Consider the following 16,552-nt stretch of genomic DNA (forward strand, 5'->3'; position numbering starts at 1 on the left):
CTTTTGAGAATGAAACATAAGAAAAAGAGGGAAATTAATATGTATAATAGCTTATTTATTTATCCAAATGTGCGACTTCACTTTGTCATAAGCTTGCTTCTTTTACAGCCTTCAGAAATGTGTGTGTGTGTCTGTGTGTCTCCGTGTATGTTTGCATACAGGCTGCTTGGAGATATTTCACATACATGTATGCATTATCATCATCATTATTGCTTAATGTCTGCCTTCCATGCTAGAATAGATGGAACAGTTTCACAAGAGCCAGCCAGGCAGAAGCCTGCACCAGACTTCTGTGTCTGTTTCGGCAGGGTTTTTACAGCTGGATGCCCTTCCTAACACCAACCACTCAGCAGAGTGGACTTAGTGCTCCTTACGTGACCCAAGCACAGGTGAGGTCAGTTTTGGCAAGGTTTTTACAACTTGATGTCCTTCCAAATACCAACCACTTTACAGTGTGGACTGGGGGCTTTTAAATGGCACCTGCACTGACTGGGTCACCAAGTACTTGTAAGAGAAAAAAAACAAAACTTTCAAGATTCGAGGAAGTGATATATATATATATTTATATTCTTGTTTTCTTTTACTTGTTTCAGTCATTTGACTGGTCATGCTAGAGCACCACCTTTAGTCGAGCAAATCGACCCCAGGACTTATTCTTTGTAAGCCTAGTACTTATTCTATCAGTCCCTTTTGCCGAGCCGCTAAGTGATGCGGACATAAACACACCAACATCGGTTGCCAAGTTCTCGGGGATATTCAGTGTGACACAGTGTGACAAGGCTGACCCTTTGAATTACAGGCACAACAGAAACAGGAAGTAAGAGTGAGAGAAAGTTGTGGTGAAAGAGTACAGCAGGGTTCGCCACCATCCCTTGCCGGAGCCTCGTGGTGCTTTAGGTGTTTTCGCTCAATAAACACTCACAACGCCCGGTCTGGGAATCGAAACTGCGATCCTATGACTGCGAGTCTGCTGCCCTAACCACTAGGCCATTGCGCCTCCACTCTTCTTCTCATACATCGAAATGAATGGGAGTGACCCTCATTATTATTAAACAGATTAGCACTAACTTAGCCATGATTAATTAGTTAAGTACTTAATTAACTCAACCACAATAGTATTTATAAATCTTTGTAATGAAGCGTCACCTAGAAAACTGTTTAGTCTGTCCTGTGTGATTTTGCAACTACAGGAGCTGACAGTCTCTTTGAAGTAGCTGTGACTGCTAGAGATAGCAGCCAAAAATTTCTTTTATCAAGCAGGGATGGCTGTGTGGTAAGTAGCTTGTTTACCAACCACATTGTTCTGGGTTCAGTCCCACTGCGTGGCACCTTGGGTAAGTGTCTTCTACTGTAGCTTCAGGCCAACCAAAGCCTTGTGAGTGGATTTGGTAGACGGAAACTGAAAGAAGACCATCGTATATATGTATATATATATATATATATATATATATATATATATATATATGTATGTATGTATGTATGTATGCCTGTCTGTGTTTGTCCTCCCCACCATCACTTGACAACCGATGCTGGTGTGTTTACGTCCCCCGTAACTTAGCGGTTCAGCAAAAAGAGACCAATAGAATAAGTACTAGGCTTACAAAGAATAAGTCCTGGGGGGTCGATTTGTTCGACTAAAGGTGGTGCTCCAGCATGGCCGCAGTCAAATGACTGAAACAAGTAAAAGAGTAAAAAGAGTAAAGAGTAAGCTGTAAATATCCCATGGAGAAAAGAAAGGGACACATAAGACTATGTGGCCCCTACATGCACTGTGCATAGCAAAAAATGGTGGAGCTGGGGGTGTGTGCATGTTGGGGGAGGGGCATGTTGTGGAATGGTGGTCTCCAGACTTACCTAATCTTTTCCTTCCTCCACACCTCACAGCAGGGTACTTCCTTCCACCCAGAACTCGCTAGAACTGTACACCACCCCTGTAGACTAGCCTTCAGGAGTCATTTGCACTTAGCTGAATCTTCCTGTGGTACCCTACTCATACAGGTACACGTATACAGTATCACCTCTCTCAGATGTGTAAGTAATTTTATTCGGCAGATCATCTTGTGATGCACCTGGGTACATTGGATCTTCAGTAATGTTTACTGAGGCTATTGGGTGTTCTGAGGGCTTTTCATCAATCAGATATCCCCTTCACACAGGAAACCTGGCCACTGAGATTGATCAAGTCCAGCTTGTATCCAGTTAGCACTAAAAACACACAAATTTATATATGTGCATGTGTGTGTGTGTGTGTGTGTGGGTGTGTGTGTGTGCGTGTGCGTGTTTGTCAGAAGTTACAAAGTGACGAAAGCATCAAGAGTTTTATGTATATACATAAATTTATATACATACATATACATATATATATATATTTCAAAGTTACACACATATGCAAGCATACATAGACACATACACACACATACACATATATATATACACACATACACATATATACGTGTACATATATACGTGTATATATATATATATATATATACATACACATACCAATACATATACTTACATACTAATCCATACATGCATACATACACATACATACACACACATACATATATTGATATATATATATATATATATATATATATATATATATACACATATATACATATATATTGATACATACACATACATATTAATGCACGCACACATTCAGATATTGATACATACATATACACACACATCATACATATATACATACATACACGCACACATACATACACATACATGCACACATGCATAAACACATACACACACATACATAGATACATACACCCATCGAAACATACATGCAATAGAATCCTTCTATCTTCAGAGAAACGGCATTGCATGGTAAGCAGTAAAGGAGTTGATAGAAATTCCATAATGGTGAACCCAGTGTAAGCTTTAGATGCCAAAGAAGTACAGCAAGATCAGAGGAAAGCTGCCAGGGAACACGGACTCCTCATGCAGCAGATGCACCAATGCAATAAGCACTAAAAGTACATGGGGCATGGATTCTTCCCGATTCTTGGACTAATCCCTGGAAGTGGGTGCCAGGATGTGTTACCCTGGTCGCCTAATTAACAGTGGAGATGGTTTCTGAAAGAAACGTAGCCAGAGTAAGAATGGGCTGGGAAAAAAGTAAAGAACAACTACTCATTCATTGCGAAGGGCAGATTGTATGAGACTTGTGTACTAAGTGTGATGCTGCAGGGTTGCAAGATGTTATGACGCTTGAATGCAGGTCATAAAGAAATGAAGTTAGTGTGATACATTGCATGTGTAAACAATGATGTGCATGCATTATTTACATTTGACGGATATTTGTCCTCAACTTTTTTGTTGTTAACACAACGTTTCGGCTGATATACCCTCCAGCCTTCATCAGGTGTCTTGGGGAAATTTCGAACCTGGGTTCTCATTCCTAAGGTATTTTTCGATATTATAATTATTATTCAGGTCACTGCTTGGAATCGAACTCGGAATCTTGGGGCTAGTAGCCTGTGCTCTTAACCACTACACCATATCCCCAAGACACCTGATGAAGGCTGGAAGGTATATCAGCTGAAACGTTGTGTTAACAACAAACAAGATGAGGACAAATATCCGTCAAATGTAAATAATGTACAAAGCATATTGGGCAAGAGTTTCCTAGTTTAGCCATGAGCTGAATATTAAAAGATGATAGACGTGATGATGATGATATGAAATTGCTCACAATATAAGTTTGCATACTTCAGTAGACCTAACATACACTCAATGAGGAATTAAAAAAAGAAAGGTACTATATATATATATATATATATATATATATATATATATATATTGCCATAATGACTGTTTGCTTTGAAGTTTCAATGATGTTGATTCAAGAAGACAGTATTGGGGAAATCTTGAAGTGAACAGTCATTAATAATAATGAAATAATATTATATACATATTCGCATATAGATATATATATATAGACATATACTTACACATACATACATATGTATGCACACACACACACACATATATATATATATACACACACACACACACACATATATATACACACATACATATATACATACACACATATATACACATACATATATACATACACATATAAACATACACATATGTATATTATCTATACACATACACATATATATATATACATATATATATGCACACACACACACATATACACACACAAACATACACATACATATATTACATATATACATACCACACGTGTATATATATATATATATATATATATATATATGCACACACACACACACACACACACAGAATACATGTAACTATTTATATATATCTATCTGTCTATCTACATACATGTATATGCTTGCACTGTATGGGTAATTAGAAACCAGGTGAGGATTTGTGTGGACAATGAATACTAAAAACACAAGAGAAAAGGTGTGTGTGTGTGCTGGGGTGTAGATGTCAATGGTGGTGGTGGTGGTGGTGGGGAAGTGTCCAAGGTGGCATCTTCAGGAATTTTCAGTGGTGGTGTTGGGGAATGTCTTGTATTTTATAATTCTCCTTCTGACTACATACCAAAGTACGAACTTAATGCTTGTCTACATCTATCTCTGACATGTATAAATGTGGTTGATTCCTAACCACATGGTTCTGGGTTCGGTCCCACTCCCTGGGACCTGGAGCTAACATTTTTTCCTGTAGCCTTCGGCCGACCAAAGCCTTGTGAGTGGATTTGGTAGACGGAAACTAAAAGAAGCATGTTGTTTTAAATTCTCCCATATATATATGTGTGTGTGTGTGTGTGTGTGTGTGTGTGTGTGTGTGTGTGTGTGTGTGTGTGTGTGTGTGTGTGTGTGTGTGTGTGTGTGTGTGTGTGTGTGTGTTTATTTGTCATCCCACCATCGCTTGGCAGTGTTGTGTTTATGTCCCCATGACCTAGTGGTTCGGCAAAAGACCCCGATAGAATAAGTACTAGGCTTACAAAGAATAAGTCCTGGGGTCGAATTGTTCGACTAAAACTGCTGTCAAATAACAGAAACGTACAAAAGAATATATATATATATATGTATGTATGTATGCATATATAGATGCGTCTGTGTGCGTGTGTATATGTATTTACTCACATATCTATACAAGCATATACATATGCATGTATATGTCCGTGTGTAGACATGTCTCTCACTTTCATGTGTGTATACATACATACATATATAAATATATATATATACATATATATATATATATACACACGTTGTGTGTGTGTATGGGGGGGGGTTATGTGGATATATGCTTGCATGTTGTAGACAGACACGCACCCACAAGCACCTGGGAATTATTAACGTTGAGATGATCAGAGGATAGTTTCACACACACACACACACACACACACACACACACGCGAAGAAAGGGGGAGGGGGAAGGCCAGACAAAAATGAAGTTTACACGTGGAAAATGTTGGATATAAATATAAATAAGAAAAATGACAAGAGAGAGAGAGTGAGAGAGAGCGAGCGAGAGCGAGAGAGAGAGAATATACATTCACAGACTATCACAGATACTAAGATAGATTTATATATATATATATATATACATATATATATATATATATATATATTTACATACATACATAGTAAGAAAGAAAAGAAAGATAGATAGGTAGACAGACGGACACAAGACAGACAGATAGATGAACAGATAGAGAAAAAGATAAATAAATAGACATATAGATAAAGAGATGGACAAATAGACATATAGATAAAGAGATGGACAAATAGACAGACAGATAAACAAATAGACAGACAGACAAAATAGATAGATAGATAGATAGATAGATAGATAGGATAGATAGGACAGACAGACAGACAGACAGACAGACAGGATAGGATAGGACAGACAGACAGACAGGATAGGATAGGACAGACAGACAGACAGACAGACAGACACAAGAAGATAAACAGCTATACAGACAGAGAGACAGATAGGAAGATAAACAGATATATATATAGATAGACGGATAGATAGATAGATAGAGAGATAGAAACACACGAATAAGATATGGAGAGACCATCAGACAAGCAAAGAGAGGCACACACAGAAAAGCAGATCGAAAATAAAAGAAGTAAACTGAAATATGATTAGAGAAATCGACTAAGGTATCGATAGTTAATCAGATGGTTGTACAAAGGGGAGGGTGCTTCAGAGATGGCTGCTGATACATTTTGACAGATATTGATAGTACTTTGACGGATAAATATCGATAGACAGATGAACTGAAAGTAAGAAATACGTATATGTAGGTAGTTCGGCAGAGAAATAGATATATCGATACAAGCTTTGATTGAGTGATTGATACGCGAAAGAGAAAGAGAGAGAAACTTTGATGGCTGGGCAAATATCGATAAACTTTGGTGCGTGTATATGTGTGTATACATACATAAATGCACACACACACATAGATAGATATACAGATAGATAGATAGATAGATAGATAGATAGACAGACAGATAAACAGATCGATAGATAGATATATAAACAGATAGGTTGACGGATAGATATATAGACAGATAGATAGACAGACGGATAGATAGACAGACAGATAGATATATAGACAGATAGATATATAGACAGATAGATATATAGACAGATAGATATATAGACAGATAGATATATAGACAGATAGATATATAGACAGATAGATATATAGACAGATAGATATATAGACAGATAGATAGACGGATAGATATATAAACAGATAGATAGACGGCTATATATATATAAACAGATAGACGGCTATACATATATAAACAGATAGATAGACGGCTATATATATATATATATAAACAGATAGATAGACGGCTATATATATATATAAACAGATAGATAGACGGCTATATATATATATAAACAGATAGATAGACGGCTATATATATATATATAAACAGATAGATAGACGGCTATATATATATATATAAACAGATAGATAGACGGCTATATATATAAACAGATAGATAGACGGCTATATATATAAACAGATAGATAGACGGCTATATATATAAACAGATAGATATATAGACACACAGATATAAAAAGATAGACAGACACCGACAGATAAACAGACAGGAAGATACACCCCTAAAGACAGAAATACACCCGATAGACAGAGAGACTGAAAAGAAAACGAATAAAATCGCCAGACAGAAATAAAATAAATCACAGCTCGAAATTCCAAAGAATATAAATGGAGAGAGACAAAGAGTGCAGAATTCGAAAACAGAGAATCGAAGTGCAATATCAGAGGAATTGGTGTTCAATCTGGCTGCGAAAAGTTCAAAGAGCAGCGTGTGTGAGAGATGGCTGGAAGTAGGTGAGTTTACCTTTACTGCTAAATTGGTTTCTTTGTCGTCCAAAAGTATTACTCGACATACGTAGTCTCCAGCCTTGATTCCGTCCTCGACATATTGGCAATATTTGTTGTGACCAGACAACTTCTCCTTGTCTTTGTTGCCGCGGAAAAACCGCGGGAGAAACCTTAACAGTTTCGTGGACATTACTACAGAGGGACTGTAGACATATGTGGAGGGGGAGGGATAGAGAGAGAGGAAAGGATAGAGAGGAAGGGAGGGATAGGCAGAGACTGTGTGAGACAGAGAGGGTAGGAGAGATAGGTAGAGATTGTGTGAGAGAGAGAGAGAGAGGTGGGAGAAGAGATAGGTAGGGATTGTGAGTAAAAAGAGAGAAAGGGGGAGGGGAAACAGCAGTGAAAGTGTAAGAGAAAGAGAAGAGAAAGGTGTGTGGTGAAAGAGTAAGACTGAGAGAGAGGGAGGGGTGAACAGAAATGTTTCGTTTGCGTTAGAGAGAAAGAAGGAGAGGGAGAAAGTAATGAAAGAGCGTGAGAGACAGACGGGAAAAAGAGATTGACTGACACTATGAGAGAGGGAGAGAGGCCGTAGGGAAAGAGTAAAAGACAGAGGAAAGAGATAAAGAGAATGACAGATAGACTAAGAGAGACTGTGAGCATGTGTGATAGAGTAAGAGTAGCAGTGTTAGAGAGAGTGTTAGAGAGAAGTGGAGGCAGGGAGGGTAGAAGATAGAGAGAGGAAGGTGGGTGAATGATAAATAGAGAGAAAGAGAGAGAGAAACTGTGTGTATGTGTGTGCGTTTGTGTATGTGTTCGTGTGTTAGCGGTGGGGAAAGAGTAATAGAGTAGTAGAGGCTTTGATACAGTGAGTAAAGGGACGGAGTAGACGGCCGGGAGAGGGTAAGAGATAGACAGAGATAGAGAGAGAGGGGGAAAGGTTTATGAATGGTAAAAGAGAGAGAGGAAGAGGAGGAAAGGGAAAGAGAAAGTATGTATGTGTGCAGGGAGGGGGGTACAGTGGCTAGGATGAAATCGAGGGAAGGGGAGGGAAGATTAAAAAAGTAAGTAGGAGAGAGGAGGAGGAGAAGGAGTTGGTGCGGGGAGATCAAAGGAGGTGAAATGTAGCGATGTATGGAGAGTGTGAGGGAGGGAAGAGAAAGAGAGGAGAGAGAGAGGGAGAGAGAGAGGGATGGATTGGGATTAAAAAGAAAGGCAGAGAGTAAGAGGACGAAAGCCAGGGTGTGCGTGCGTAGCTTGTGTGCGTGTGTGCATGAGCGAGACGATGCTCGGATTAAAGGGAAGTGACAGTGTGTGTGTGTGGCGAAGATAGAAGAGGTGAAGGGGAAATAAAAGGTGGGTAGTAGAGAGAGGGTGAAAGAGAGAGGGGGAGAGGAGAAATTATGAATGAAACGACGGGGAAAAGAGAAAAAGTAAAAGAATAGTTTGAAAGATAGATAGATAGATAGATAGATAAAGAGAGAGAGAGAGAGAGATAAACAGAGAGAAAGAGACACTGTAACTTCATGTAACTCTTTTTCACTTTTTATTTGCTCTTTGTTCTCTGTATGCCTCTCTCTCTCTCTCCACGCAATTCTCTCTCTCTCTCTACACACACACAATTCTCTCTCTGTCCTGCTTATAGACTCAATCACCCTCTCTCTCTCTCTCTCTCATTCGATCTGTCTTTCTGTCTGTCACCTTCCTCCCCTTCTTTTTCATTGTCCTTTTATTTGTTTCTCCTCCTTCTCCTTCTCCTCCTCCTCCGTCTGCCCTCCTTGTCATCCGTCCCTCACTTTATTCTTCCTTCCTTTCCTTCACCCCTCACTTTTTCTTCCTCTCCCTTTCTTTTACTCTCTCTCTCTCTCTCTCTCACTCCCCCCCCCCATCTCGTTGAAAGAACCGAGAACCGGTATATTTTCTTTATACGTTGGTATGCGTGTGTGAATGTGCGTGGTGTATATTTTGTGTGGCTATATATATATTATATATATACTCTTTTACTCTTTTACTTGTTTCAGTCATTTGACTGTGGCCATGCTGGAGCACCGCCTTTATAGTCGAGCAAATCGACCCCAGGACTTATTCTTTGCAAGCCTAGTACTTATTCTATCGATCTCTTTTGCCGAACCGCTAATTTACGGGGACGTAAACATACCAGCATCGGTTGTCAAGCGATGTTGGGGGGACAAACACAGGCACAAACATATATATATACACACACATACACACACACACACATATATATATATATATATATATACATATATACGACGGGATTCTTTCAGTTTCCGTCTACCAAATCCACTCACTAGGCTTTGGTCGGCCCGAGGCTATAGTAGAAGACACTTACCCAAGGTGCCACGCAGTGGGAATGAACCCGGAACCATGTGGCTGGTAAACAAGCTACTTACCACCACACAGCCACTCCTGCGCCTATATATATATATATATATATATATATATATATATATGTATACAGAGAGAGAGAGAGAGAGAGAGAAAGAGAGAGATGGAGAGATAGAGACATACATATATACATACTTGTCTATATATATATCTGTCTGTGGGTGTTGTGCCTCACTGCATGTTCTTATTTAACCACAGGTCAGTCTCGATCCAGTGGATCTACGCTTGAAGGCACATCAGTCAAGTAAAAGTAACCCGCAATAATTAGAATATATTTAAGAAGTACGTTATCCAATCCAGTCTTCCATTCAAGTCAATAACGTATAATGTGAAGATGATTTTGACTGCTATTTCCAGCGGATCGAAAGCCTAATGTTTGTACGCTGTGTGCGTGTATACACACACGCGCGCACACATAAATATAAAACAAGGCAGAAAACAATAGTACTGGAATACCTAAGGTAGAGTAACATGCTTTTATTAAACCTGCTAAATCTAAGAGTTTCACGTTCCCGTTCGCCGGGCAGCTGTATTCATCAAAACTATCCAACAAATGTGTGTGTGTGTGTGTGTGTGTGTGTATCTTATCTCATTCTTTTTATATATACACACGCTAATACGCGACCCATGTTATATTCCCCATTCATGTTGCAACCACATCTGGGGCAAAACTAGTCGGTATACAGCACTTACTCGGTATTACCTGTATCATTCGGGTCTGGCTGTCTCCATTACCCTTCATAACCTGTCAAGAGTCCCAGATGAACCTACCTCGCGACAGGAGGTGCAAATGAGGGTTGCTAAATCAAACTCCATTCTTCACCAAGTGCCACATATTTTAAGAGGCTCCCTGTAATAACAGTGTAGCAACACGGCGGTGCATCAGCATGGCCGCAGCTCTAAGCTGAAACTATATATATATATATGTGTGTGTATATATATATATATATATATATATATATATATATATATATATATATATATATATATTAATAGTAATAATATGACAACAAAAGAATGAATGATACCTCGATATTATGTTAATTGAGGAATTATCTATAAATATAATATGGGACAATCAGTTAATTGTCATAATAAAAGTCAGAGTTTCGGATACTAGGGCTAAAGTCTGCTCAGCATCTCATCAGTTAAGACAAAAACGCCATACAGCCTCAGTGGCTTCCCAAAACTGACCACGCAAAGATTTCTCTTCAATCTCCTTGAATTTCGTTTTTGTTCTTTTCTATTTTTGATCACTTGTTCTTAATTCACCGCCTTTAGTAAGTTCTCTGTGCTGTCACGTAAATAGTCAAACTGTTTCGTTCCATCTCCTCACACTGTCCCACGTAAATTAAACCTCTTCCACCCTAATCTCCCTTCATGTATAACCGGTTGATATCAGCTTTCGGATTGTGGGTTCCGCTCATAGTCGACAGCTTTCTAGTTTCCTATGAAGTCTTCTGCATTTCGCCTTTTTGTCCAGTCCACAATTCCAGCTCCATATCTGATAACTGGTTCTGCACACGAATTAATAATCTCAATGACATTTCATGATTTCAACCTGGACCGAAAATATTTTCCTCACACTTCTTCTATACTCCCTACTTGCAAGTTGCTTCATCTCTTCGTGTTTTGTTTCATCTGCCTTCAGCATCCCCAAATACTTCACTGTTTCCTTTCTCAACTGATTTCCTTCTTTTCCCATTTCATTCCCTAACTTCCTTCAAATGTTCTTCGTTTCATTATCGATGTAGCATACTTTTATATCCGAAATTCCATTCCGACATCATTTAAGAAAATACGAACTGTATTCTTTTATTTGTTTCACACATTTGACTGGTCATGCTGGAGCACCGCCTTTAATCGAACAAATCGACCCCAGGACTTATTCTTTGCAAGCCTAGTACTTATTCTGTCGTTCACTTGTGCCGTACCGCTAAGTTACAGGGACGTAAACACACCAACATCGGTTGTCAAGTGATGGTGGGGGGGGGGAACAAACACACACACACATATACGACGGGCTTCTTTCCATGACAGGCTTCTAACTATAATGTTTTCCCAAATCATAAGCGATTCCTACTTCTCGTATTATCAAACTGTGTGGTGTATCATAGCCAATACAAACAAAAATGAAGCTATCACCTTGGAATGTACCACTTCTGATGGTCACTTTCCTACGTCTTTGTTTTTTTCCAATCAATTCAGTATTCCAATGTAAATCGTGAATTTATTAATCTTGCACACGACCATGTGCACGCAGGTGGATCTTCTGCTCGGTTTGGATCTTGCAAGCACGTTCACAGGCGTAACACTTGATCTGTCAGTCTCCTGAAATCCCTGGCTAAGTTTTAACCCCATATATTTCACCACGCCTGGTCAAGCCGCCAAACTGACTTGCAAATTAAACCTCGTTCATTATAAATGTGCTGCGGAGGACATGACGGTAGAACCATTGTGTAAACTGGTTGCTTTCTCCCTAATTTATGCGAATTCTACGTGGTTGACTAATCCAGCTTTTGAGAGAAGAAATCGTCCACACACACACACACACACACACACATTGCTCTTCAATTCTTGTTAGATTTCTTCAAGCACTGCACTCGAGTCTTGCTTACGGAGCGAACGCTTCAGAATTGCGTGCTCTCTTCGCTTTCGCTCAAAGATATCACATCTATTCTTGATAATCTTTCTCCACGATGCACAGCTTTCAGCCAAAGCCTACCAGTTATCCACATCTATATTACGCTCAACGGAGCGTAAAACAGAGCAGTAAAAAATTTATGGCCTTATCAAACACGCACGTACGCGTGCGCACATACATATATGTGTATGTAGGCATATATATATATATGCATAGATACACAAGGGGGAGCACATACACACACATGTACATATGCACACATACGTACGTACACACACACACTCTATATATAAGCACTGAGTTCTGTAATTTATCACTTTTTGGTGAAACAACAGAAATTAATGTGCATATTTGTGTGTGTTTGTGCGTGTGTGTGCGTGCGCGAGTGTACACACGCACACACACACACACACACACACACACACACACACACACACAAGCACAAAACACATTGTTCGCCGAACGATCAGTGAATCGGCCACAGGAATTTAAACGAATGATTGTGAAACATATAACAAATTGATGAAAGTATAAACAAGACATTACAGTGAATGAATGCCAGCGATTAATGGCCGCCAGAAGATGACTATTTCAAACAAACAGACGACATTTAATATTTGTTAGCATATAAAGATCTGAGCTATCAGACAACAGGTATGTATGTACTTAGATCAAAGTAGGCGTTTTCTTAGAAGCAGCCACTGTTGCTAAGACTCTAAGACTGCTCAGAATTGAAAACTAATCGATCAAATGAACATTCTTTGATGTTCTATATTAATTACCATTATGGCAATCGTATTTTATCGATTGTCTGGGAAAGCTTCAAGTGTTTAATATGGATGTATAGAATGCATACTTGTTTATATTTATATATTGCATACGTGTTTGTGTGTGTATTCAAACACAGGCACGCATATACACACATTCATACGCACACGTGCATACATGCACGTTTGCGTATGAGTATGAATTTTTGTGAATATATATGAGTATGTATATATACACACACATACACACATAAATATCAAAATATATACGTATATATACACACATAAATATCAAAATATATACGTATATATACGCACACATTAATATAACATCGGAAACTAAATGGACTGGTTAAACTCGTATCTATCACTATTTGATTATGTATGCATGCATGTATGTAAGTGCACACACATAAACCTATAAATATTAAAAATTAATAAAGAATATTAAAAATAAATATTAATATTATATATATGTAAATATAATTTTATGTATACATACGTATATATATATACATATATATATATATATACATATATATATATATATATATATATATATATATATATATATATATATATATATATATACATATATATATATATATATATATATATATATATATATATACATATATATATATATATATATATATATATATATATATATATACATATATATATATATATATATATATATATATATATATATACATATATATATATATATATATATATATATATATATATATATATATATATATATATATATATATATATATATACGCAAGAGTGGCTGTGTGGTAAGTAGCTAGGCGCAGGAGTGGTGGTGTGGTAAGTAGCTTGCTTACCAACCACATGGTTCCGGGTTCAGTCCCACTGTGTGGCACCTTGGGCAAGTGTCTTCTACAGTAGCCTCGGGCTGTCCAAAGCCCTGTGAGAGGATTTGGTACACATACACCAAGGACGACATTCCAAAGACTGGAGCAGTTTCAATATTCGCTGGACATTGCCCCATCTGATTATCATTTATTCTGCATTCTTCAAAATCATATATATATATATATATATATATATATATATATATATATATATATATATATACATATATACATATATATATATATATAAAATCAAAAAAGCAACACGGATTTTAAAGGTTATTGCAGTACACACGTTTCATGTTACTCCATTTATTTAAGTAATACGAGCATTACATTAAATGCAAAATGTAGAATATGGCCATCTGACCATGCCTTCTAAAAATGACCGAAAACAATTATATTTTAGGTCAACTGCTTGGAAACTTACAATTATTCTACTCAAATTATTAATTCGCGTTTGTATCCTTATAAAGTATTTTAGTTATCGTCTGCTAAATCTTGGATTTTGAGAAAAAAGAAAGCGGCTATTAATTTGTATCATATATACGTATGTGAATTCGTAAGTGGAAGAGTGAATATATGCAAGACTTTTCTGAAACATGTAACATTTTTTACTGTTTATAATCTAAATTGGTTGAAGGCGGTTAACTTTCTAAGAAGCAAGCTTCTTCATAGGAAGAATTTGAAGAATAAGGAAAACAAAAAATAAAAATAACCATAAGTATGTGTATGTGTGAGTCGGTAGACGTACGTTTGTTTGTGTGTGTCTGTGTATCTGTGTGTGTGTGTATGTAAGTATTATCTACGTATGTATATATATGTGTGTATGTGTGTGTGTATAAGAACATGTGCTGTGCGTGTATATGTATGTATGTGTGTATATATATATATATATATATATATATATATATATATATATATATATATATACATACATACATATATATATATACATATATATATATACACACACACACACATGTATATATACATACACATATACAAATGTGTGTGCGCATGTGCTGGCGCGTATTTCTGTGTGTGCGTGAGCATGTGTGTACAGACGACATGGCATTTGAAAAAGCTGTTTAGCAGTTAATTGTTATTACATTGAAATCGTTGCAATCTCTACCTTGTTGACAGAACAAACAACGCACGCGCAAACACACGCACACACGCACACACACACACACACACACACACACACATACATGCATGTACACACGGAATATGTCAGGATGTCGAATACTCAGCCAGTCAATTGTTATTCCATCAACACATTCTACATAACCAAAGCAGCAGAAACAGATGTTGGAACCGTGGTATTTGGGTTAAGGGGTTGGTGGGTCTGGTTACTAACTGGTCTCATACATCTACACACACACTCACACACATAAATACACACATACAAAATTATCTACATGCATAGCGCATCACACACGCACATAAATATATAGACGTATAGGCACATAAATCTGCACACACATACACACGCTTAAACATACAAAGAAACACACATACACATCATACATACACATATAAACCATTTCTTTTAGATTATCCCAAAGGTAAATATATATATATATATATCGCGAGCGATTCAATTTAAACGTATGCAACATCGTACATACATGTATGTTTACATACTCACATGCGCTCATGCGTACTTACATATATGCTTATATACATTCTGAGATGCCTAGATACATACATACATAGATGCACACATACGTACGTACGAAGATGAGTGAAAAAGAGAACACTTATGCTGTACTATTGAGAAATCTGCAGTTACTCTATCCAGATTACAAATTCAAGTTTATACCTGTAATTATTGGGGCCCTGGGATATGTAACACACTATCTAAATACTAATCTTGAGAAATTAGGTTTCTCAAAACCAGAAAGGAGAAAGCAAATTCAAAGACTACAGACCCAATCCATCACTGGAACTGTAAAAATCTGTAAAACTTTCCAGAAGTTTATCATTTAAGTATATATGAGCATGTCTAGATATGTAGCTATATGCATGAGAATACATACATAAAACAAAACATACAAATCTACATGTATACATACATAATGCATACATAAATACATACATAACAAGCAAAAATACCCTGTTGTTGATGTCGAAATTCCAATAAAGAAGCTTTGGATCTAGGTAAGAAACCGGTTCGTTTTCTATTGGCAAGAAATCTTGAAATAAAACTGAACAATGAAATACTTACACACTCACACATACATACATACATACATACATACATACATACATACATACGTACATACGTACGTACGTACAGCTTTTATATCCAGATCATAAATTCACAATTATATCAATGATAATTTGTGCACTGTTTTGTGAGTCAATGCCTAAATGACATCCAGATGAGCTCGGATTTTCTAGAAAATCAACCCAAAAACTCGCACCTTGCAGATACAATTTGTATGTGGAACACTAAAAATATGCAAGACTTTTCTCAGGTTTAAATACGATGGGCTTCTGTCAG

The 16,552-nt window shown here is 37.3% G+C and overlaps 1 protein-coding gene across 2 annotated transcripts in view; it reads right to left on the reverse strand.

The window, feature by feature from the left end:
* The window catches only part of LOC149132262 (FERM domain-containing protein 5-like), a 104,100-nt gene that overhangs the window by 74,640 nt on the left and 12,908 nt on the right, over window positions 1–16,552 (reverse strand). Inside the window, exon 1 of one of the 2 annotated variants that reach the window (XM_089364043.1) lies at window positions 7,359–7,994. The exons of the other annotated variant lie outside the window; for it this stretch is intronic. Within the exon in view, the coding sequence (XP_089220169.1) occupies window positions 7,359–7,532 (174 nt within the window). The 5' untranslated portion in view covers window positions 7,533–7,994. Of the gene's footprint in view, window positions 1–7,358; window positions 7,995–16,552 lie in introns of those variants that run through there. 2 annotated transcript variants of the gene reach the window in all.

This window comes from Octopus bimaculoides, chromosome 16 (assembly GCF_046866305.1).
Source record: "Octopus bimaculoides isolate indiv1 chromosome 16, ASM4686630v1, whole genome shotgun sequence".
Classification (NCBI taxonomy): Eukaryota; Metazoa; Mollusca; class Cephalopoda; order Octopoda; family Octopodidae; genus Octopus; species Octopus bimaculoides.